Genomic DNA, 23,099 nt, shown 5'->3' on the forward strand with positions numbered 1-23,099 from the left:
TTGGCAGTCCCTCCATCCGTCCGTCTGTTGGCAGTCCCTCCGTCTGTTGGCAGTCCGTCCATCCGTTGGCCGTCCGTCTGTTGGCAGTCCGTCCCTCCGTCCGTCTGTTGGCAGTCCCTCCGTCCGTCTGTCCGGCAGTCCCTCCGTCCGTCTGTTGGCAGTCCCTCCATCCGTCCGTCTGTTGGCAGTCCCTCCGTCTGTTGGCAGTCCCTCCATCCATCCGTCCGTCTGTTGGCAGTCCCTCCGTCTGTTGGCAATCTGTCCATCCGTTGGCCGTCCGTCTGTTGTTGTAGTCCCTCCGTCCGTCTGTTGGAAGTCCCTGCCGTCCGTCTGTTGGCAGTTCCTCCATCCGTCCGTCCGTCTGTTGGCAGTCCCTCCGTCAATCCGTCTGTTGGCAGTCCTTCCGTCTGTTGGCAGTCCATCCATCCGTCGGTTGGCAGTCCCTCCGTCTGTTGGCAATCCGTCCATCCGTTGGCCGTCCGTCTGTTGGCAGTCCTTCTGTCCGTCTGTTGGAAGTCCCGCCATCCGTCTGTTGGCAGTTCCTCCATCCGTCCGTCCATCTGTTGGCAGTCAATCCGTCTGTTGGCAGTCCCTCCGTCAATCCGTCTGTTGGCAGTCCCTCCGTCAATCCGTCTGTTGGCAGTCCGACCGTCCGGGGGCAGTCCGCCCTTCCGTACGTCTGTTGGCAGTCCGCCCGTCCGTTGGCAGTCGGTACGCCCGCCCGTCCGTTGGCAGGCAGGCCGCCCGCACGTCCGTCCGTTGGCAGGCCATCCGCCCGTCTGTTGGCAGTCCGTCTGTCCGTTGGCCGTCCATCCTTCTGTTGGCAGTCCCTCCGTCCTTCTGTTGGCAGTCCCGCCGTCCATCCGTCTGTTGGCAGTCCCGCCGTCCGTCCGTCTGTTGGCAGTCCATCCGTCCGTCTGTTGGCAGTCCGTCCGTCTGTTGGCAGTCCGTCCGTCTGTTGGCAGTCCGCCCGTCTGTTGGCAGTCCGCCCGTCTGTTGGCAGTCCGTCCATCTGTTGGCAGTCCGTCCGTGTTGGCAGTTGTTGGCAGTCCGTCCGTCCGTTGGGCAGTCCGTCCGTCTGTTGGCAGTCCCGCCGTCCAGTCCGTCTGTTGGAAGTCCCGCCCTGTCCGTCCGTCTGTTGGCAGTCCGTCCGTCCGTCTATTGGCAGTCCGTCCGTCCGTTGGCAGTCCCGCCATCCGTCCGTCCGTTGGCAGTCCCGCCCTGTCCGTCCGTCCGTTGGCAGTCCCGCCCTGTCCGTCCGTCTGTTGGCAGTCCGTCTGTCTGTTGGCAGTCCGTCTGTTGGCAGTTCCTCCGTCAATCCGTCTGTTGGCAGTCCCTCTGTCCGTCTGTCTGTGTGTAGCTCTGACCATGGGGGTTCTAGTGTTCTGGTATACTTCAGTACCTGCTATGCTCTCATATTTTTCCCTCCCTTTCTTCTCTCTCTTTCTTTTATTTTTCTCTACCCTCTCTCCCATTCTCTCTCTTTTTTATCTCTCTCAACCTGCAGACATTGAGTTGCTGGCTGCCTGCCGAGAAGAGTTCCACCGCCGGCTGAAGGTCTACCACGCCTGGAAGTCAAAGAACAAGAAGCGTGGCAACAACCCCGGCGTCACAGAGCAGAGGGCCCCCAAATCAGTCACTGACTATGGTAAGGGACCCCACCCCTCAGGAGATATTTCAGACAGTGTTATACAGTACAACATCGCTGTAGGTGTCTTTTTCAATTATTTGATAGGCTGGTTTCGAAAAACATCCATTTTTATTCTGCTCCCAATACCCTAGAGGAGGCAGACCCAAAGAGACTGTCTCGGTTAGAGCTTTAGCCCCCTATTGAGTATTCTAATATAGTACTGATACTAGTGAATAGGGTGCCATTTGGGACACATCCTGGTGGTGGCTGCTCTCTTCCTCCAGCCTGAACTCTTCTCATTGTTCTCCATAGAAACCTGTGCTGTCTTGCTCCTGGTTCTGCTTCATTTCCATGAGCAGTCACCATGACGACAAAGAGCTATTTTTCCCCCCGTGTGACAGAGTGCAGACACACTTTATTTTAGTCTGTTAGACTACTGATTGGACCACATACCCAGCCCCCATAGAATTACAAACAGAATCATCATGTATAATTATAGGGTCTGTAGCTATGCCCAGCCCCCACCTCTCACTTAGTGGGCATACACAGCACAGTACCAGCTATACCTCTACCTGCTCTCTGACACAATAACAAGCCAGAGGCTGAGGAGAGCTCATATTTTCAGGGTCCTAGCATAATATAGCCTACAATCTAATGATTTTGCTTGTGAATGACCATATACAGTGGAATGACCCTCCCCGTTCTTCCATGCCTATGGTGTCATCCATTTAGGACGGTCCTGGCTACCGTAAACACATGTAAAGATGTGGTAATGACTCTGTCATTATATATAATGGTTTCTTCTTCCCCTAACATCTATGATGTTGTGATAGGCTCAAAAATGTATTCATAGGAAATCCATTTGTCATTCCATGATCTAGTCTTGCATGTTGTTTGTTTCATATCTGTGTCATACTGCATGTGATGTTTGTAAGTGTAACCTGGCATGTTTATTTTCAGATCTCGCACCTCGTGTGAGACAAGCACGTAAGTGGTTCTCCACGATGTAGCAGCATCCCTAACTTCAGCCCCTAACCCATCTATTAACCATGGGGAAACGGAGGGTGTGTGGAAGGGGTTTACTTTCTGTTTTGGGATGCACCCTATTTCCTTGTAGTGCACTACTTTTTACCAGGACCCATAAGGCTCTGGTCAAGGACCCATAAGGCTCTGGTCAACAGTAGTGCACTATATAGGAAATAGGGTGCCATTTGGGATGCAAACTTGGTGATGGCGTAAGGAATCATAGAGCAACTGGTTTCTTTAAAAAAAATTAAAAAATGTCTTTAGATTGCATGTTATTTTATTTCTGGGACAGAATAAGGTTATTAAGAGGTTGTCAACTAAGTGCACCTGCCATTCTTTGAAGATTATTAAGGGGGGTGTCAACTACAGTAAGTGCACCTTGAAGATTATTAAGGGGGGTGTCAACTACAGTAAGTGCACCTTGAAGATTATTAAGGGTGTGTCAACTACAGTAAGTGCACCTTGAAGATTATTAAGGGGGTGTCAACTACAGTAAGTGCACCTGCCATTCTTTGAAGATTACTAAGGGGGTGTCGACTACAGTAAGTGCACCTTGAAGATTATTAAGGGGGGTGTCTACTACAGTAAGTGCACCTTGAAGATTATTATGGGGGTGTCAACTACAGTAAGTGCACCTTGAAGATTATTAAGGGGGTGTCAACTACAGTAAGTGCACCTGCCATTCTTTGAAGATTATTATGGGGGTGTCAACTACAGTAAGTGCACCTTGAAGATTATTAAGGGGGTGTCTACTACAGTAAGTGCACCTGCCATTCTTTGAAGATTATTAAGGGGTGTCAACTACAGTAAGTGCACCTGCCATTCTTTGAAGATTATTAAGGGGGTGTCAACTACAGTAAGTGCACCTTGAAGATTATTAAGGGGGTGTCAACTACAGTAAGTGCACCTGCCATTCTTTGAAGATTATTAAGGGGGTGTCAACTACAGTAAGTGCACCTTGAAGATTATTAAGGGGGTGTCAACTACAGTAAGTGCACCTGCCATTCTTTGAAGATTATTAAGGGGGTGTCAACTACAGTAAGTGCACCTTTGAAGATTATTAAGGGGTGTCAACTACAGTAAGTGCACCTGCCATTCTTTGAAGATTATTAAGGGGGTGTCAACTACAGTAAGTGCACCTGCCATTCTTTGAAGATTATTAAGGGGGTGTCAACTACAGTAAGTGCACCTTGAAGATTATTCTTTACTACAGTAAGTGCACCTTGAAGATTATTATGGGGGTGTCAACTACAGTAAGTGCACCTTGAAGATTATTACCTGTCTACCATTCTTTGAAGATTATTATGGGGGTGTCAACTACAGTAAGTGCACCTGAAGATTCTTTGAAGATTAAGATTATTAAGGGGGTGTCTACTACAGTAAGTGCACCTTGAAGATTATTATGGGGGTGTCAACATTGCACCTTGAAGATTATTAAGGGGGTGTCAACTACAGTAAGTGCACCTGAAGATTATTATGGGGGTGTCCATTGCTTTGAAGATTATTAAGGGGGTGTCAACTAAGTGCACCTTGAAGTGCACCTGCCATTCTTTGAAGATTATTAAGGGGGTGTCTACTACAGTAAGTGCACCTTGAAGATTATTCTTTGAAGATTATTAAGGGGGTGTCAACTACAGTAAGTGCACCTGCCATTCTTTGAAGATTATTAAGGGGGGTGTCTACTACAGTAAGTGCACCTTGAAGATTATTAAGGGGGGTGTCTACTACAGTAAGTGCACCTTGAAGATTATTATGGGGGTGTCAACTACAGTAAGTGTACCTTGAAGATTATTAAGGGAGTGTCAACTAAGTACACCTGGCATTCTTCGAAGATTATTAAGGTGTAGGATATTGTACGAGACACAGTGTAGTCAAACATCTAACGTAAGCTGATCGAGAATGAGGATGTGTACAAAGAGATTTCAAAGTGCCTAAATGGCTGGTGTTATTGATGCTGATGCAAATGTGATGTGGCTACGCTGACAATGGGAGCTAAAAGTGCTCAGGCAATCAGGCTAAATTGTGTTTGGGATGGATGTGTGGGCACGTCCCAAATGACACCTTATTCCTCACATGCTGACCACACTGCTCGCGTTGTAAAATAAATGTACACATGCATGTTATTCAATCATTGCATCCACACTTCTCCCGCGCGTCAGCGAGCGTCTCTGTAGCCAGGCGCTAAAATAGAACTTGACACTTGAAGCGCTGCAAGTTCCCCTCTCCCATCTCCTCATTGGTTTTTAATGGTTTTTAGGAGAATATACCCACGTGCCATTTCCTCATTGGTTTTTAGGAGAATATACCCACGTGCCATTTCCTCATTGGTTTTTAGGAGCATATACCCAACGTGGGTGATTGAAAGATGAACTAAGGTCTACACTCCAGTCCAGTTGGTGGTGGCAATGCACCTTAAAGTTGGTTGCCAACCTCCATATAAAGTCCAAAGAAGAAGCCTGAAGGAGGAGAGATTACTAGAAACAAACTCTGTTTACTCCTCTTTTTTTCTTCTTTTTTTCTTCGTTTCTCCCCAATTGGTAGTTACAGTCTTGTCCCATTGCTGCAAATCCCGTACGGACTCGGTAGAGGCGAAGGTCGAAGGCGGTGCATCCTCCGAAACCCAGCCAAGCCGCACTGCTTCTTGACACAACGCCCGCTTGACCCGGAAGCCAGCCACATCAATGTGTCGGAGGAAACACTGTTCACCGGGGGATCGTGTCAGCTTGCATTGCGCTTGGCCCGACACAGGAGTCGCTAGTGCGCGACGGGACAAGAACCTCCCCTAACCCGAACGAAGCTGGGCCAATTGTGCGCCACCCCATGGGTCTCCCGGTCACTGCCGGCTGCGACAGAGCCTGGACTTGAACCATGATTTCTAGTGACACAGCTAGCACTGCAATGCAGTGCCTTAGACCACTGTGCCACTCGGGAGGCCTTTACCCTTTTGTCTGTGGGTTAATTGTCAGAGTAGAGGACCTTGCGCGTTTCTGGTAATAATAACAACCCAATGTTTATATCCCAGGATGAATTGGCTAGCAACAGCAAGCTAGCAAGCAAAATGGTCATAAATGTTTAATGCTTTTTGGCCTGTCCGATATTTCAATCTGCGTGTCCTGATCGCGTCTGGTGTGGGTGGACAAAATCCACATGCGCATGTTGCGCCCGGTCTAGTCAGCATGTTAGATAGTGCACTACTTTTGACCGGGGCCCATAGAGAATAGGGTGCCATTTGAGACACTGCGGGTCTCCGTCTCATCGTGTTTATGGAAGTGTGACAGCATAACGCTGGCCTTCTAGGCAGAGTTGCAAAGAAAAAGCCATATCTCAGACTGGCCAATAAAAATAAAAGATTAAGATGGGCAAAAGAACATAGACACTGGACAGAGGAACTCTGCCTACAAGGCCAGCCCTATGAGGTTCGGAGCCTGATGGTTTTCTGTTCTACCTGATAATGAATTGCACCCACCTGCTGTCCCAGATCTAAATCAATCCCTGATTAGAGGGGAACAATGAGAAGAAGCAGTGGAACTGGCTTCGAGGTCCAGATTGGAGTTTGAGGGCCGTATAGATTATACACTGCTCAAAAAAATAAAGGGAACACTTAAACAACACAATGTAACTCCAAGTCAGTCACACTTATGTGAAATCAAACTGTCCACTTAGGAAGCAACACTGATTGACAATACATTTCACATGCTGTTTTGCAAATGGAATAGACAACAGGTGGAAATTCTAGGCATTTAGCAAGACACCCCCAATAAAGGAGTGGTTCTGCAGGTGGGGACCACAGACCACTTCTCAGTTCCTATGCTTCCTGGCTGATGATTTGGTCACTTTTGAATGCTGGCGGTGCTTTCACTCTAATGGTAGCATGAGACGGAGTCTACAACCCACACAAGTGGCTCAGGTAGTGCAGCTCATCCAGGATGGCACATCAATGCGAGATGTAGCAAGAAGGTTTTCTGTGTCTGTCAGCGTAGTGTCTAGAGCATGGAGGCGCTACCAGGAGACAGGCCAGTACATCAGGAGATGTGGAGGAGGCCGTAGGAGGGCAACAACCCAGCAGCAGGACCGCTACCTCCGCCTTTGTGCAAGGAGGAGCACTGCCAGAGCCCTGCAAAATGACCTCCAGCAGGCCACAAATGTGCATGTGTCTGCTCAAACGGTCAGAAACAGACTCCATGAGGGTGGAATGAGGGCCCGACGTCCACAGGTGGGGGTTGTGCTTACAGCCCAACACCGTGCAGGACGTTTGGCATTTGCCAGAGAACACTAAGATTGGCAAATTCACCACTGGCGCCCTGTGCTCTTCACAGATGAAAGCAGGTTCACACTGAGCACATGTGACAGTCTGGAGAACGTTCTGCTGCCTGCAACATCCTCCAGCATGACCGGTTTGGCGGTGGGTCAGTCATGGTGTGGGGTGGCATTTCTTTGGGGGGCCGCACAGCCCTCCATATACTCGCCAGAGGTAGCCTGACTGCCATTAGGTACCAAGATGAGATCCTCAGACCCCTTGTGAGACCATATGCTGGTGCGGTTGGCCCTGGGTTCCTCCTAATGCAAGACAATGCTAGACCTCATGTGGCTGGAGTGTGTCAGCAGTTCCTGCAAGGAAGGCATTGATGCTATGGACTGGCCCACCCGTTCCCCAGACCTGAATCCAATTGAGCACATCTGGGACATCATGTCTCGCTCCATCCACCAATGCCACGTTGCACCACAGACTGTCCAGGAGTTGGCGGATGCTTTAGTCCAGGTCTGGGAGGAGATCCCTCAGGAGACCATCCGCCACCTCATCAGGAGCATGCCCAGGCGTTGTAGGGAGGTCATACAGGCACGTGGAGGCCACACACACTACTGAGCCTCATTTTGACTTGTTTTAAGGACATTACATCAAAGTTGGATCAGCCTGTAGTGTGGTTTTCCACTTTCATTTTGAGTGTGAAAGGATATATAAACTGTACTGTGTCCATACTCCAGTCCTCCAGTACCACCAACAGCACAGATTTTTGTTGTGGCCTCGGACAAGTGCACATGATTCAACTTGTCAACTAATCATCAAGCCCTCAATGAGTGGAAATTGGTGTTTTTTTGTCTGAGGTACAACAAAAATGTGTGCTGTTGAGGGGTACCAGAGGACTGGGGTTGAGAACCACTGCTGTATCACGCCTATCAACAGGGCTGAGGCTACTCTACCACTGTCTTTCTCTGGTCCTTTTATCCATAGAGCCTCCCACCCATCCACCCCCTTCAATCACTATCCCTCATTTATTTACGCTCCACTTTGTAGAGAATATGCAAATCTATGCTCTTTATGTTTTGATACGAGCGTTCAAACTCTTTAACAAACACCTGACATGCTGCTTGTCGCTCTGATTTACTCACCCTTTGATCAGTAGCTCTGTGATCTACTGCTAGTGCTGACCCCTCCTCCCTAGCTCGAGCAACATCACACTCCCTGCATCCCTATTGGTTCCTGTTACTTCCCAGTCTATTGGTTTCTTTTACCATTCATGTTGGTTCCTGTTTCTACCCCACCCCTATTGGTTAGGCTATTGTTCCTTCCCATTCCAATCAACAAGTGTCATTAGTCTAACTAGCCCCTCCCCCAACAGCCCAGGCGAACTCAGCCCCGCCCATCCCAGCCAGGCAACATGAGGTGGCCATGAACAGGCAGCAGCGCTACTTCCGCATCCCCTTCATCCGGCCCGGGGACCAGTACAAGGACCCACAGAACAAAAAGAAGGGTTGGTGGTACGCCCACTTTGATGGGCCCTGGATCGCAAGGCAGATGGAGCTGCACCCGGACAAGCAGCCCATCCTGCTGGTGGCAGGTCAGTCAGTGAAACAGAACTCATAGTATAGGCGATCTTCTCTCTCTCGTGTGTGCGTATGCACGCTCATTTATCTGTACGATTTATAGTCTTACTGCCTCACAGGCACGATGCTCTATTTTTTTGCGGTCTGTGTCTCTAGGGAAAGACGACATGGAGATGTGTGAGCTGAGCCTGGAGGAGACAGGCTTGACAAGGAAGAGGGGAGCTGAGATCCTGCCCCGGCAGTTTGAGGAGATCTGGGAGCGCTGCGGGGGCATCCAGTACCTCCGGAGAGCCATCGAGAAACAACAGGCCCGCCCCACCTACGCCACAGCCATGCTGAAGACCCTCCTCAAGTAAAGGGTGTTGGGTGAATTTGCCCCTAGTCGCTGATCGTGGGTCAGTTTAGCATTTTCCCCACCTAAAGGTTAAGGTTAGGATTAGGGGACGGGAAGCTGATCCTAGATCAGTACTCTGGGAAACTTCACCCTGGAGCTAAAGCCCCCTGTCTTAAACCACGGGCCTTTCTCTCACTACAGCAAAGGGAAGAATGCACCAAGCTACTGTACCTAACACAGTGGGTATTCAAGCCTACTGTACCATGTTTTGACTGGGGGCAAGTCATAAATTAACCACTTTTTGTTAATTGTCTTTTTTCTTTTGTTCATGTTGTTGGTCTTGGCTGCTTTCAATTGTCTTGATGTATTATTTCTTGGTGGGTGCGGGGGAATTTGCAGTGAACCTATGCAGAGGAATCGGACAGTGACTAATTATTGCATCTAGTTTTGTTTCAGGAGCAAATATGAATGTTTTCCTTTTAATATTCCTGCTACTTTAACTACGAGGCCTTATTAAAACTACTTTAACTACGAGGCCTTATTAAAACTACTTTAACAGGGTAATTTTCTGAAAGTAGGAAGTGTTTCAAAGCTGCCTCCAAATAAGTTTTGAGTATTAAATTGTTGTTTAATATTATGTCTTTGTGATTTAAAAGGAAGTCAACATTTTGTCTCTGCAGTCTTAACAGCTTGTTGATCATTTCACTCAAACTGATACTTGCTGTTTATTTTCATGTAGTAATTATAGGACAATACTTGCACAAGAGAGGGGTAGAAATGGGCTAGGTTGGGGGTAGAAATGGGCTAGGTTGGGGTAGAAATGGGCTAGGTTGGGGTAGGTTGGGGTAGAAATGGGCTAGGTTGGGGTAGAAATGGGCTAGGTTGGGGTAGGTTGGGGTAGAAATGGGCTAGGTTGCAACTCTGTTTTCTCATGTGAGGCAATACTTGAGCGTCAGGTTCTTCTCTAAGGATATTTTTTAGGGTAACTGCACATAAATTCACATTCATTTCTAATTATAATATTTGATAATACTGTAATAAGTTTTTACCTCTGGCTTTCAGACTGAATGTAATATGGGTTTGTTGATTTGTTCCTTCAGTCCTTACTGTTTGGTTAGGAGCGGTTATTCTTCATATGTGTGATTTAGGTTTGCTAATGAAAGGTAAAGAAATATTTCCTTTTCACATTCCTCAACCATTCATTACTAAAGCCACATGGTTGAAATTGTTTCATGTTCTCCACATGAAACAATGCCTATTCCAAATATTGAAACAAAAAGAAAAATTAACTTAATTATGAGAAGTGAATAATACAAATCTTGAGATACTCTACGATGTCGGACCAAATGTGTGTATGGGACAAAAACTGAATAGTGAAATCGTGTTGATGTCTTCTTGACCCCAACTTCATTCAAGCTCATATACAATATAGTCAGCTATTCTTCTCTCTACTAGATATTCTAATAGACACATACATACAGAATGTTCTACGTGTATGATAGAGAGTCTAATGTTTCTACACAGGAATGTACACATTTATTTTCTAAATAAATATTTCTACTCTAAGATACTCTAAAGCATGTGTCAAAATCATTCCACAGAGGGCCATGTGTCTGCGGGTTTTTGCTCCACCCTCGTATTTGATTAATGAATTAAGGTCACAAATTAGTAAGGACCTCCCTTCACCTAGTTGTCTACTGTAGGTCTTAATTGAAAGGAAAAAACAAAAACCTGCAGACACTCAGCCCTCCATGGAATGAGTTTAACACCCCTGCTATAAAGGGTTTGGTCACATGACTCATGTTTCTTAAAATAAACAAATGATGAAGCAATAATTTACACACGCAACACTACAAGGAGGACAGACTGTCTCAAACACACAGTACATGACAATCTTGTGAGACTAGAACTACTCTCTTCAGATAAGGCTGTTAGTCTTGAGTTTCTTCTCATTCCCTTAGACGCTCTGCACAAGCGAAAGGCGACGTCGTGGTTGTTTGAAATCTATCCACTCATGCTCGTGTCTAAAGCATGTCTTCAGTTTAGCCCGAAGTATGTATTTCTGACAAACAGCAGAGTTTACTACTGTAGTGTGGGGACTCCTTGAATATCGCTTGTAATGTACAACAAATGACTGACTGGCTTCCATATGCTCTGTATCTCACAACACGCATAGCAATCATTCCTCAGATACTGCCTTTTCCAATGCTGATCTCTAACTGAAATAAACACATTTCATGCTTCACTCAACTGCTTTTGGCCCTCGTGTTTGACATCACTCTATTCCTCAACATGGTAATGGTACAGCAGCAAAAATACACACGGTTTAAAAAGCCCTATTGAAGAAAGTGAGTAGTTCATTTCCCTGATGTGTACAGAACAGATGTTTAACGACACTGAGGAAACAGAGATGGACTTTATACAATTATCAATATTACACCAATACAGAGACATACATTATGATACAGGTGTACAGTATGTGATATTAACTATACTCCATTGCAACATACATACCTCATGAGGAAAACATCACTTTTCTTCTGGCATTTTTATTTTCTTTTTTTAAGTGCTACTACATTGTCAGCACATTATGTATAAAAGCAGTTTGCTGTCCTGGGGTGCCTTTGCAACTTGATAAATGCAGCGAAATGATCACATCTGTTTGTCGTCCACAGTTTGGGGAGTATCCTTTCAGGTGAAATACAGGCTTTGGAAAGCAGAGATGAAGGGGTTGTGTCTGCCTGTCAATCAGAAGACTGCAGATCAATGTCTTTCTGCAGTCACAACAGTCTGTTAACTGCATCAGCTGTTAAATATCCTTTATAAACGGTACTTTGTTGCTTCTGCAGTGATCCAAACGCTGTCTTCTGCAGTGATCCAAACGCTGTCTTCTGCAGTGATCCAAACGCTGTCTTCTGCAGTGATCCAAAGGCTGTCTTCTGCAGTTGCCATGTCTAAAACAGAGGAGAAACACAGATGCCAGTGTTACCTTTGTTCGTATTTGCCAAAGGGAGTGTACAGTGTATGCAGGCTAAGGTAGTTCCACTTTGTCAAGCATTCATTAAACTGGCATAGTGTAGAAACCCAAGTCTGATACTTTATATTGTATGATCTTTGGAATGAAAGTCAGCCATGTTAGATTCTGTTTGTTTAAATTTAACCCTTAATTCATTACATTTGACCCAGTTCCTCAACAGCAAAATGACTGACCCGGAAAGAGGGTCAAAGAAGGCTAGACTAATTTCAAAGCCTGCATTTGGAAAGCAACCACAGGCTTGCCAATCTGTCTCTCCTCCATTAATAGGTGAATAACATGGACTAAGCGTTCCCTTTGGGAGCTTTGGTTTGTCTGTGTGAGGTGTGTCTGTCTGTGGATTACAGTCTTGTGGAAATACACTCGACTAAACCAATTTGAGTGCCACCCGTAAACTAGTGGAAAGATCATGGACCAATTTATTTGAATGATAATTATATGATGTCATGGTTTGATTTGCTTACTTGTTTCGATAATGTGGCATGACTGGGTCCGAAATGAAGGTCAAATAAAGATTTTAAAAAGCAAATAATCAAACAAGTCCTTACCCCAGTACATTGTGTTGATGTAATTCAACCCTCTATTTTATTAACTTGTCATGCCGGGAAGACTTGTATACTTGTCTGGGTATCTGCCAACAAAAAACATGAAAAAGGTTATTGAGACAAAAATAACAAACAAATGAGCGAACAAGAAAACAATTGCAACTATATATTATCCCAAGGGGCAAAAATCACATGGGGTGAAGCACGACAAGAGGTTTTTCTGTAAAGAAGACAGTCGTTAGGTCACTGTATAGACCTGTGAGATTGTCACAATGGAAGGACACTGAGTTCACTATGGTGCAGATGCATTATCCTTTTTTGGCAAAACTACTGTTCCTCCACTTTGCTCACAGACCAATGGACTGACATTAACTATCTAATAGTCGGATATTTAAACTATTTTAGAATCTTACGCGATTGTAGACCTACATTGTTTACTGGAATAGATTTCCATGAAACAAAAATTTACCTGAGAAATCTTAAACTATTTACAATAAGATTACTGAAAGCTAGATCATGTCAGCAGCACCCTGTATGGTATTAACCTTTGAGTTTTCATAGACTGAGAAAGCTAGATAATGTATTAACCTTTAGATTTTCATAGACGGTTGTTATTTCTGACTGTTTGTGGTGCTGTCTGATCTAGGGGCTGGATTACTGTGTTAGGGTCTGTTTGTGTCCCAAATGGCACCCTATTCCCTATATACACCACAGGGCACTATTTTGTCCCTGCCCTACGGGCCCTGGTCAATTGTAATGCACTACATAGGGAATAGGATGCCATTTGGGATGCGCGCACTGTGTTAATAGGAGATGGCAAATCCAGGTCTGTGTGGGTGTGTTGACTGGTTCCTGGTGGGGTGAAGCCCCCCAATGCTCGCATAATTACACATGGAACTAACCGGATCAGAGAGGGACCTAAAGCCATTGACACTTTAACCTTTGCTTGAACACTTTGTTGGAGTATTTACATATACTGGAGGGCAGTGGTATTCAAATATTTTCAGCGGGGACCCCGTTTTTTCCCCAAGAATTTCTCGCGACCCCGCCAAACCCAAAATCTAATGACACAACCTTAAATAACAAATAACCTTCAATCCATTGCATTTTCATCTATCAAAATGACTACTTTTTTTTTACTCAATATTTATCTATTTTTTTAATTAGCTTTCTCATAAATGTTTGTATATTGTCCCATACAATAATCTGTTCTCTTAATTTTTGTTCCTAAAAATATATGTATAGTAATTTTGACGACCCCAATGCAGCTCCTCCGTGACCCAGACTATGAATACCACTGCTGTAGTGGGATTAGTTAAGTGTTAGTGTAGTTAGTATAGTATGTGTATAGTGTATGTATAGTTAGTGAAGGAGATTTGGAAGTTTCAGATTCTTGTCATATGGTCTTTACTGAAGCGAAACATATTTAGTTGGCCCATAACAGAAATTCATCTTTTCGCATATAAAAGGCATAATGATTACCTTTGAAGATGTTTTTTTTAATAAGAACCAAGATTTAAGTGGTGATGATTTCTAAAGATGTCCCTTTTACCTCTGTAGCTGAGAGGAGTATGTTAAATTGGGTATAATCAAAATTATGTTAAGCGAAAAATGACATTATGGAGACATTTTCTCTCTAGGTTCCAGAGAGTCAGCACAATACTGTCTGGAAGTCTGTGACTGCAAACGGGGAGCTTATAACATCGAGAGAAAGTCACTCTGTTCCGAAAACCTCAAGTCCACTAGTATTAATTCTACAGTACCAGTGCAGCTCTCAGCTCTAAAAGCAAAATGGGGACGTTATCTCTTACTAGAATGTATATAGTAAGTGTTGAAAGAAGAATACATATAGTACAGCTAAATACATGTACCGTACAAATCAACACAGTGAAGAAAAGACTTTTGCTTACGCCAAAGTCACTGTCTCTCTGGTCCGTCTACATTGTGTGTACATGAATATCATGAGAGCTATCACGGCATAAACAAAGGACAGGAAGCCCACAAAGCAGCTTATGAAAAGGAGGGGGTCTACTGGCACGGCCACCAGCTCAGTGCAGCGCTCCCCGTTAAAGTGCCAGACATTACCTACAGGACATCTAAAGAGGTCAAAGACACTGGGTTAGAGCACATTATGAACACTACAGTTCATGAAAGTGTGTGTTTGTGCACGTGTGTTGCATGTGGCATTAGAATGTCATGTTGTGTTGCTTTCTTCTCAACACTTTAAGTAGACAACATCAACAAAGAGAACAACATCAAGTTGAACTCTAACAGGTGAGAGAAACAACAAGTGATGGCAATGGATATTATAATTCATACATCGTAGTAACAATGAATGGCTTAATAGAAATCTGGATATACAGAATCATGGCACAATGTTTACTTTATTTGGATTTGGTTACGCTAAGGTACCTGCAAGTGGCTCCATGCCCAGGCACTATCTCACACTGACCCCCGTTTTGGCAGTAGTCAGGCTGCAGGACACAGATACTCTGACAGGGTAAACCGTCCAACGTAATGTAGCCCGGGTCACACAGACACTCGGCCTCCCGAGACCAGCGGTTCACCACACAGCGAGAGAAGTCGTTGCACGCCAAGAACTTACAGGGATCTGCTTGATCAGCTGTTAAAAAATAATGAAGAACAACGGGGAAATGGTAAGATCAGTATTCATTAAATATCAAAGTAGCTGTGAAGCTGTCTTCTCCCCCTTTTTAATGAACCTCTTTCTCTCGATTGATTCGATTGATTTTAATGAGGTAGGTCCTCCTCGGCTTCTTCTCTGCATTTCATTTTAAGGTTTAGCACATTAGCTAGTGAAAAGTCGAATATTGATGGTACAGACAAACCATAACATTAGATGGATTTTACACCCATAGGGGGCACAGGGGCATGTGCCCTCTCAGATCTGTCCTGTGTGTGTGATATACTCTCTCTCTCTATATATATACACATATATATATATATACATATATATATATATATATATATCACAAAGTGAGTACACCCCTCACATTTTTGCAAATATTTGAGTATATCTTTTCATGTGACAACGCTGAAGAAATTACACTTTGCTACAATGTAAAGTAGTGACTGTCCAGCTTGTATAACAGTGTAAATTTGCTGTCCCCTCAAAATAACTCAACACACAGCCATTAATGTCTAAACCGCTGGCAACAAAAGTGAGTACACCCCTAAGTGAAAATGTCCAAATTGGGCCCAAAGTGTCAATATTTTGTGTGGCCACCATCATTTTCCAGCACTGCCTTAACCCTTTTGGGCATGGAGTTCACCAGAGCTTCACAGGTTGCCACTGGAGTCCTCTTCCACTCCTCCATGACAACATCACGGAGCTGGTGGATGTTAGAGACCTTGCACTCCTCCACCTTCCATTTGAGGATGCCCCACAGATGCTCAATAGGGTTTAGGTCTGGAGACATGCTTGGCCAGTCCATCACCTTTACCCTCAGCTTCTTTAGCAAGGCAGTGGTCGTCTTGGAGGTGTGATAGGTTACCAACCTCATAACAAGCTACTGTACCAAGACATTTCAGGCTATCAATCAAGTTAGAGTAGCTAGCTAATCTAACTATCTTAGCTGGCATGCATTCTGGCAAGGTTGGTAGACTGTAGAAAAGCAAGCAATTACTAAATGTACTGAGTAAAACTCACATTCCTTTCAATGTTTTACCCAGATTTTAGCAGAGATGCAGAGAAGCATATTTTGTTTCTTAAAAATATAAATTAACACCAGTTAGGAGGATACAGACAGCTCAAGCACATTTTTAGATTTGCAGAAAAAATATATATATTTGACATAGTATTAAGCATAATGATTATGGCTCTAGATTGCAGGGAAAAGTGGTTTCCAGACAGACAGCCGCTTGCCCCCCAGCCACCCTCACATGCTTTGTGCCCCCTTATATTTTCGGGGTGCATGACGCCCCTGCTCTCTACCAACTTATAGTCTACATTAGTGTTTTATTCTTTATTGCTGTAGTATTCTCCATGTTTTGATTCGACTTACTACTGTATACATTCTGTATTTCATATTCTGTAAATGTCACCTTTAAAAATGACCACATAGGGTTCTGGTCAAAAATAGTGCACTATATAGGGACTAGGGTGCCATTTGGGACAAAGCCAGGATCTCATCTCGTACCCGGCTCTATGTCCAGAGAGTGACTGTCAATCTCAATGTTGAGGCTTATGGCAGCAGCATTGCAGAAGTCTTCTAAGACACAGTGGACGGCCTTGGTCACGTTGTATGGAACTGACTTGGAGAACTTCATCTTGCTGTTGACCACAACGCTGCCGTTCCTGAAGTTGAGAATCTCCAGCTTCTTGAATCCCGTTAGATTGGACTGCAGGTAAGGCAGCAGCTGGACAGAGGAGAGAAAAAAGTGACTATCAAGTGTTCAGACTAATCCATTAGAATCCAAAGGGAACACTGACACTAACTTGCTCTCCAGGCAAGGTGCATGAATGGAGGAGCAAACTGAAGTAAGAAACTGTACAGGTTTCAGAAACTGAAGGGTTTCTGTACAGCACTTTGAGATATCAGCTGATGTATTTATATAGCCCTTCGTACATTTGATTTGATTTGAAGTAAAGAGGAAATTCAGCAACAATTTATTTCAAAAATCGTTCTGTTTCCAATGTGTTTTACTTTGTCGTCCTAAGCATGGTGAGAGATGATTCACTTTCACTTTATTTAGATGACTTTCTAATAACAATGACATTTAACCACTGTCTGTAATTACCGTGCAGTAGTTGAAAGAGTTCTACCCACTAAACCATGAAAATTACAGGCCTCTCTCATCTTTTTAAGTGGGAGAACTTGCACAATTGGTGTCTGACTAAATACTCCCCCCCCACTGTGTGTGTGTATATATATATATATTACACATTTCTAAGTTTAAAAAATGTATGTAAGAAAAGATTCTAGCTTTAAAAAATAGGTAAATTGCTCAGATCCTGAATATGCCATAGATGACAGAAGTCAGGAGGAAACAGACTTTGCCTCAAGTTATTTCTTTCAATTGGAAAAATTGAATACATTTAGAACCGTTACTGGAAGGCAGCACATTGAACAGTTGTTGCTCTTTAGGAAGCGACTGAGGATAGACCCTGGATAGCTTTGATACTGGGAGAACTCTCAAAAGGTTTCGCAGTTCATCAGAATGTTACGGTCAGCACAGGTTATGTCAAAGTGATTCAAAGCTACCATGTTAGACTAACAAAGAGCATTGCCTAATATCTGCATTTATATGTTTAGGATGCACAGATTGTAAGTCCAAATCTTTAGAAGTACATATCCTCAAGCATGGAAACCCTTCAAAGTTTGCCTACTGTACATACGTGCATAGCTGGGAATCTGAATCAAATTGAAAAACAACATCTAACTACCTTGTTTCTCTGTGGCCCTGAGGGCTGAACATAATTGGCCGTATATAGTACCACAGTATGAGTCATAATACCCGTAAAACCTAGTGGTCAAACAGGGAAATGGTTTGAATATTTTTTTCCACCATTCATTTTTCCCATAGGGGATTTTAGAAACACTTCAAATAAGGGCTGTGTTTAGTGTAGGCTTACCTTGGCGGGAAGTTTTGGTAACCCTGTAAATCTCTCTAGGACAAGGTGACTTTTGGAAAGTATTCAGACCCCTTGACTTTTTCCACATCATTCTAAAATGGATTAAATCGTTTTTTCTCAGCAATCGACACTCAATACCCCATAATGACAAGGGAAAAACAGGTTTTTAGACCTTTTTGCACATTTATATAAAAACAACAACTGAAGTATCACATTGACATAACTATTCAGACCCTTTACTCAGTACCTTGTTGAAGCACATTTTGGCTGCGATTACAGCCTCAAGTATTCTTGGGTTTGACACTACAAGCTTGGCACACCTGTATTTGGGGAGTTTCTCCCATTCTTCTCTGCAGATCCTCTCAAGCGCTGTCAGGTTGGATAGGGGAGTGTCGCTGACAGCTATTTTCAGGTCTCTCCAGAGATGTTAGATCGGGTTCAAGTCTGGGCTCTGGCCGGGCCACTCAAGGACATTCAGAAACTTGTCCCAAACCTACTCTTGCATTTTCTTGGCTGTGCGCTTAGGGTCGTTGTCCTGTTGGAAGGTGAACCTTCATCCCAGTCAGAGGTCTTGAGCGCTCTGGAGCAGGTTTTCATCAAGGATCTCTCTGTACTTTTCTCTGTTCATCTTTCCCTTAATCCTGACTAGTCTCCCAGTCCCTGCCGCTGAAAATCATCCCCACAGCCTGATGCTGCCACCACCATGCTTCACCGTAGGGATGGTGCCAGGTTTCCTCCAGAGGTGACGCTTGGCAATCAGGCCAAAGAGTTCAATCTTGGTTTCATCGGACCAGAGAATCTGGTTTCTTATGGTCAGAGTCCTTTAGGTGCCTTTTGACAAATTTCAAGCAGGCTCGCATGTGCCTTTTACTGAAAAGTGGCTTCTGCCTGGCCACTCTACCATACAAGCCTGATTGGTGGAGGGCTGCAGAGATGCTTGTCTTTCTGGAAGGTTCTCCAATCTCCACAGAGGAACTCTGGAGCTCTGTCAAGGTGACCATCGGGTTCTTGGTCACCTCCCTGACCAAGGCCCTTCCCCCCCGATTGCTCAGTTTGTCTAGGAGGCCAGCTCTAAGAAGAGTCTTGGTGAGCCCAAACTTGATTTTTTAATAATGATGGAGGCCACTGTGTTCTTGGGGACCTTCAATGCTGCAGAAATGTTTTGGTACCCTTCCCCAGACCTGTGCCTCAACACAATCCTGTCTCGGAGCTCTACGGACAATTCCTTTAATCTCATGGCTTCGTTTTTGCGCTGATATGCACTGTCAATTGTGGGACCTTACATTGACAGGTGTGTGCCTTTCCAAATCATGTCGAAGCAATTGAATTTACCACAGGTGGACTCCATTCAAGTTGTAGAAACATATCAAGGATGATCAAAGGGAAGAGAATGCATCTGAGCTCAATTTTGAGTATCCGAGCAAAGAGTCTGAACACTTACAGTACCTACTCATTCAAGGGTTTTTCTTAATATTTTACATTGTAGAATAATAGTGAAGACATCAGAACTACGAAATAACACATATGGAATCATGTAGTATCCAAAAAAAAGTGTTAAACAAATCAAAATATATTTTATATTTGAGATTCTTCAAAGCAGCCACCCTTTGCCTTGACAGATTTGCATACTCTTGGCATTCTCTCAACCAGCTTCACCTGGAATGCTTTGCCAACAGTCTTGAAGGAGTTCCCACACATGCTGAGCACTTGTTGGCTGCTTTTCCTTCTCACTGCAGTCCAACTCATCACAAACCATCTCAATTGGGTTGAGGTTGGGAGATTGTGGAGGCCAGGTCATCTGATGCAGCACTCCATCACTCTCCTTCTTGGTCAAATTGCCCTTACAGACTGGAGGTGTGTTGGGTAATTTGTCCTGACAAAAAACAAATGATAGTGGGACTAAACTCAAACCAGATGGCATGGCATATCGCTGCAGAATGCTGTGGTAGCCATGCTGGTTAAGTGTGCCTGGAATTCTAAATAAATCACAGACAGTGTAATCAGCAAAGCACCCCCACACCTCCTCCTTCATGCTTCATGGGGGGAAACACACATGCAGAGATAATCCGTTCACCTACTCTGCGTCTTTCAAAGACACGGAGGTTGGAACCAAAATTTGGACTCATCAGACCAAAGGACAGAGTTCCACCGGTCTAATGTCCATTGCTCATCTTTCTTGGACCAAGCAAGTCTCCTCTTATCGGTGTCCTTTAGTAGTGGTTTCTTTGCAGTAAGGCCTGATTCACACAGTCAATTTTGAACAGTTGATGTTGAGATGTGTCTGTTACTTGTACTCTGTGAAGCATTTACTTGGACTGCAATTTCTAAGGCTGGTAACTCGAATGAACTTATCCTCTGCAGCAGAAGTAACTCATGTCCTTTCTTTCCTGTGGTGATCCTCATGAGAGCCAGTTTCATCATAGTGCTTGATGGTTTTTGCAACTGCAATGGAAAAAACTTTACAAGTTCTTGAAATATCCCGCACTGACTGACCTTCGTGTCTTAAAGTAATGATGGACTGTCGTTTCGCTTTGCTTATTTGAGCTGTTCTTGCCATAACATGGACTTGGTCTTTTACCAAATAGGGCTATCTTCTGTATACCACCCTACCTTGTCACATCACAACTGATTGGCTCAAATTAATTAAGGAAAGAAATCCCACCAATCAGCTATTAACAAGGCAGTCCTGTTAATTGAAATGCATTCCAGGTGACTACCTCATGAATCTGGTTGAGAGAATGCCAAGTGTGCAAAGCTGTCATCAAAGCAAAGGGTGGCTACTTTGAAGAATCTCAGATATAAAATATACTTGTTTAACACTTTGTTTTGCTTATGACATGATTCCATGTGTTATTTCATAGTTTTGATGTCTTCACTGTTTTTCAACAATGACACAATACCTGTTTTGCAAAGGTGTCAGCTATAGATGATGTGCAGGAGCGGATAGGGATTTGTAGTTTTGCATGATGTCTACCTTGATGCTGATTAGCATTTTTTTTAAATAGTCTAATATATTGATAAAAGTCACCTTTACATGGTTATCAAAACATCATGCCAGAGTAAGCCTTCACAAAACACAGCCCTTATTTGAAGTCTTTCTTAAATCCCCTGTGGGACCACCCGTTTTATGGGTATTATGTTACTGCCACTGTGAAGCCCTATTGCTCCAGTAAAGTAGAACACTGATTTGTATTGTAGCTCAAATAGAACAGGAAGTACTATATTAAGGGTTACTCTGTGCCAAAGAGACTACATACATCTATCTATGCCTGCACTCTCCTTTATCATTATTCACAATGAGCTGGTATTTCAAATCCATTAACTTCTCAGAAGCTTCATTTGTCCAGTGGGTATAGAAAGTCACCACCCCCTTTCAAAATGTTCACATTTTGTTGCCTTACAGCCTGAAATGGAAAAACACATCGAATTTGATTTACACACAGTAACACACAATATCCTAGTGAACTTTTTTTTTTGTGGAAGTAAAAACTAAACGTAAAACAGTAAAATACCATATTTGGATAAGTGAGCCCCCCCCACTTAGAATTTCAATTGCAAACATGCTGAGGTATAACCAACCAGACCACTAATCGAGTTAATTAGCTTTCATCGGTGATCAATTGTTGTGACTTTGATTAGTTAAGAATAACAACAGTTGTTCATAGAGGACTCCACTCCTTAGTAGTGCAATTCAAAGCAGATAATCCACTATGGGTGGAAATGTACTTTCAAAAGATCTATGAGATAAAGAAAAAACGAGTGGCAAGAAAAAACCTCTTCAAAAAAAGTCACATCAAGTCTCATATGAGCTTTGCCTAATAGCACATTGTAGTTCCTAAGTCAAGTGGCAAAGGGTACTGTGGTCAGATGAGACAAAAATATATTGTTTTGGCTTGAACGCAAAACTATATATTTGGCAAAACCCCAATACATCTTTCCACCTAAAGAACACCATGCCTACAGTAATGCACGGCAGTGGCAGCATCCTGTTGTGGGGGTGGTTCTCTTCAGCAGGGACTGGACCACTTCTCAGGATAGAAGTGAAAATGGACAGTGCAAAATACAGACAGATTCTTGGGGAGAACCTGCAACCCTCTGCCAGGAAGTTGAAAATGGGAAGATGGTTCAAGTTTCAACAAAACAATGACCCAAAGCACACCGCCAAAGCAACCGTACAGCGGCTGAAGGACAAGAAGATGAATGTCCTTGAGTGGCCTAGTCAGAGCCCCAACCTAAATCCCGTCAAGAATTTGTGGAATGACTTGAAGAGTGCAGTCCATGAGCGGTCACCATACAATTTGACTGAGCTTGAACAATTCTGCACAAAAGAACGGGCAAATAGTCCACAGTCTAGGGGTAACGGAATTCCTCTTCTTCAGAGCAGGAGTAGCAAGGATAAGACCAATGTGCAGCGTGGTAAGTGTCCATAATGATATATTTAAGAAATCAACTGAACACAATAACAAAAGTACAACCACAACAGTCCCGTATGGTGAAAACACTAAGACAAGATACAACCACCAACAAAACACAATAGAAAACAGGCTACCTAAATATGGCTCCCAATCAGAGACAACGACTGACACCTGCCTCTGATTGAGAACCATACTAGGCCAAACACATAGAAATATAACAACAGAACAAAACATAGAAAAACAACATAGAATGCCCACCCTAACTCACGCCCTGACCAACTAATGTAAAGACATAAAAAAGGAACTATGGTCAGAACGTGACACTAGGTGTGCAAAATTAGTAGAGAAGTAATTCAAAGAGACTCATGGTTGTAATTCAAGCGAAAGATGGTTTTGCCAAGTAGTAACTCGTCACTTATCCAAATAGAGTATTTGACTGTTTTCATTTTTATACATTTGAGTTTTAAACAAAAAGTTATATTCACTGGGATATTGCGGGTTACTGTGTGTAAATAAGCTGGAAAAAGTCTGATTTTGTGTTTTCATTTCAGGCTGTAAGGCAACAGAAGGTGAACATTTTGAAAGGGGTTGGTGACCTTCTATACCCACTGTACCTGGTTCTAATATGTCCTGTGTCCTGATCTTGTTCACGTTCTGATTGTGCCCACATTTCCAGGCATGCGTCTACACTTGGTA

At 43.8% G+C, this 23,099-nt stretch overlaps 1 protein-coding gene across 6 annotated transcripts in view; it reads left to right on the top strand.

The window, feature by feature from the left end:
- LOC112250017 (unconventional myosin-VI) overlaps nt 1-11,058 on the top strand; it is a 132,271-nt gene extending 121,213 nt beyond the window's left edge. For 4 of the 6 annotated variants that reach the window (XM_042321548.1, XM_042321549.1, XM_042321547.1 and 1 more), the window contains 4 exons: nt 1,508-1,648; nt 2,591-2,617; nt 8,275-8,493; nt 8,636-11,058. In XM_042321548.1, coding sequence (XP_042177482.1) covers nt 1,508-1,648; nt 2,591-2,617; nt 8,275-8,493; nt 8,636-8,835 — 587 coding nt within the window. In that variant the 3' untranslated portion in view covers nt 8,836-11,058. The remainder of the gene's footprint in view (nt 1-1,507; nt 1,649-2,590; nt 2,618-8,274; nt 8,494-8,635) is intronic. The other 2 variants (XR_006083357.1, XM_042321551.1) reach the window with 2 other exon arrangements.
- Nucleotides 11,059-23,099: the final 12,041 nt, after the last annotated feature.

This window comes from Oncorhynchus tshawytscha, linkage group LG05 (genome assembly GCF_018296145.1).
Source record: "Oncorhynchus tshawytscha isolate Ot180627B linkage group LG05, Otsh_v2.0, whole genome shotgun sequence".
In the NCBI taxonomy this organism is placed as follows: Eukaryota; Metazoa; Chordata; class Actinopteri; order Salmoniformes; family Salmonidae; genus Oncorhynchus; species Oncorhynchus tshawytscha.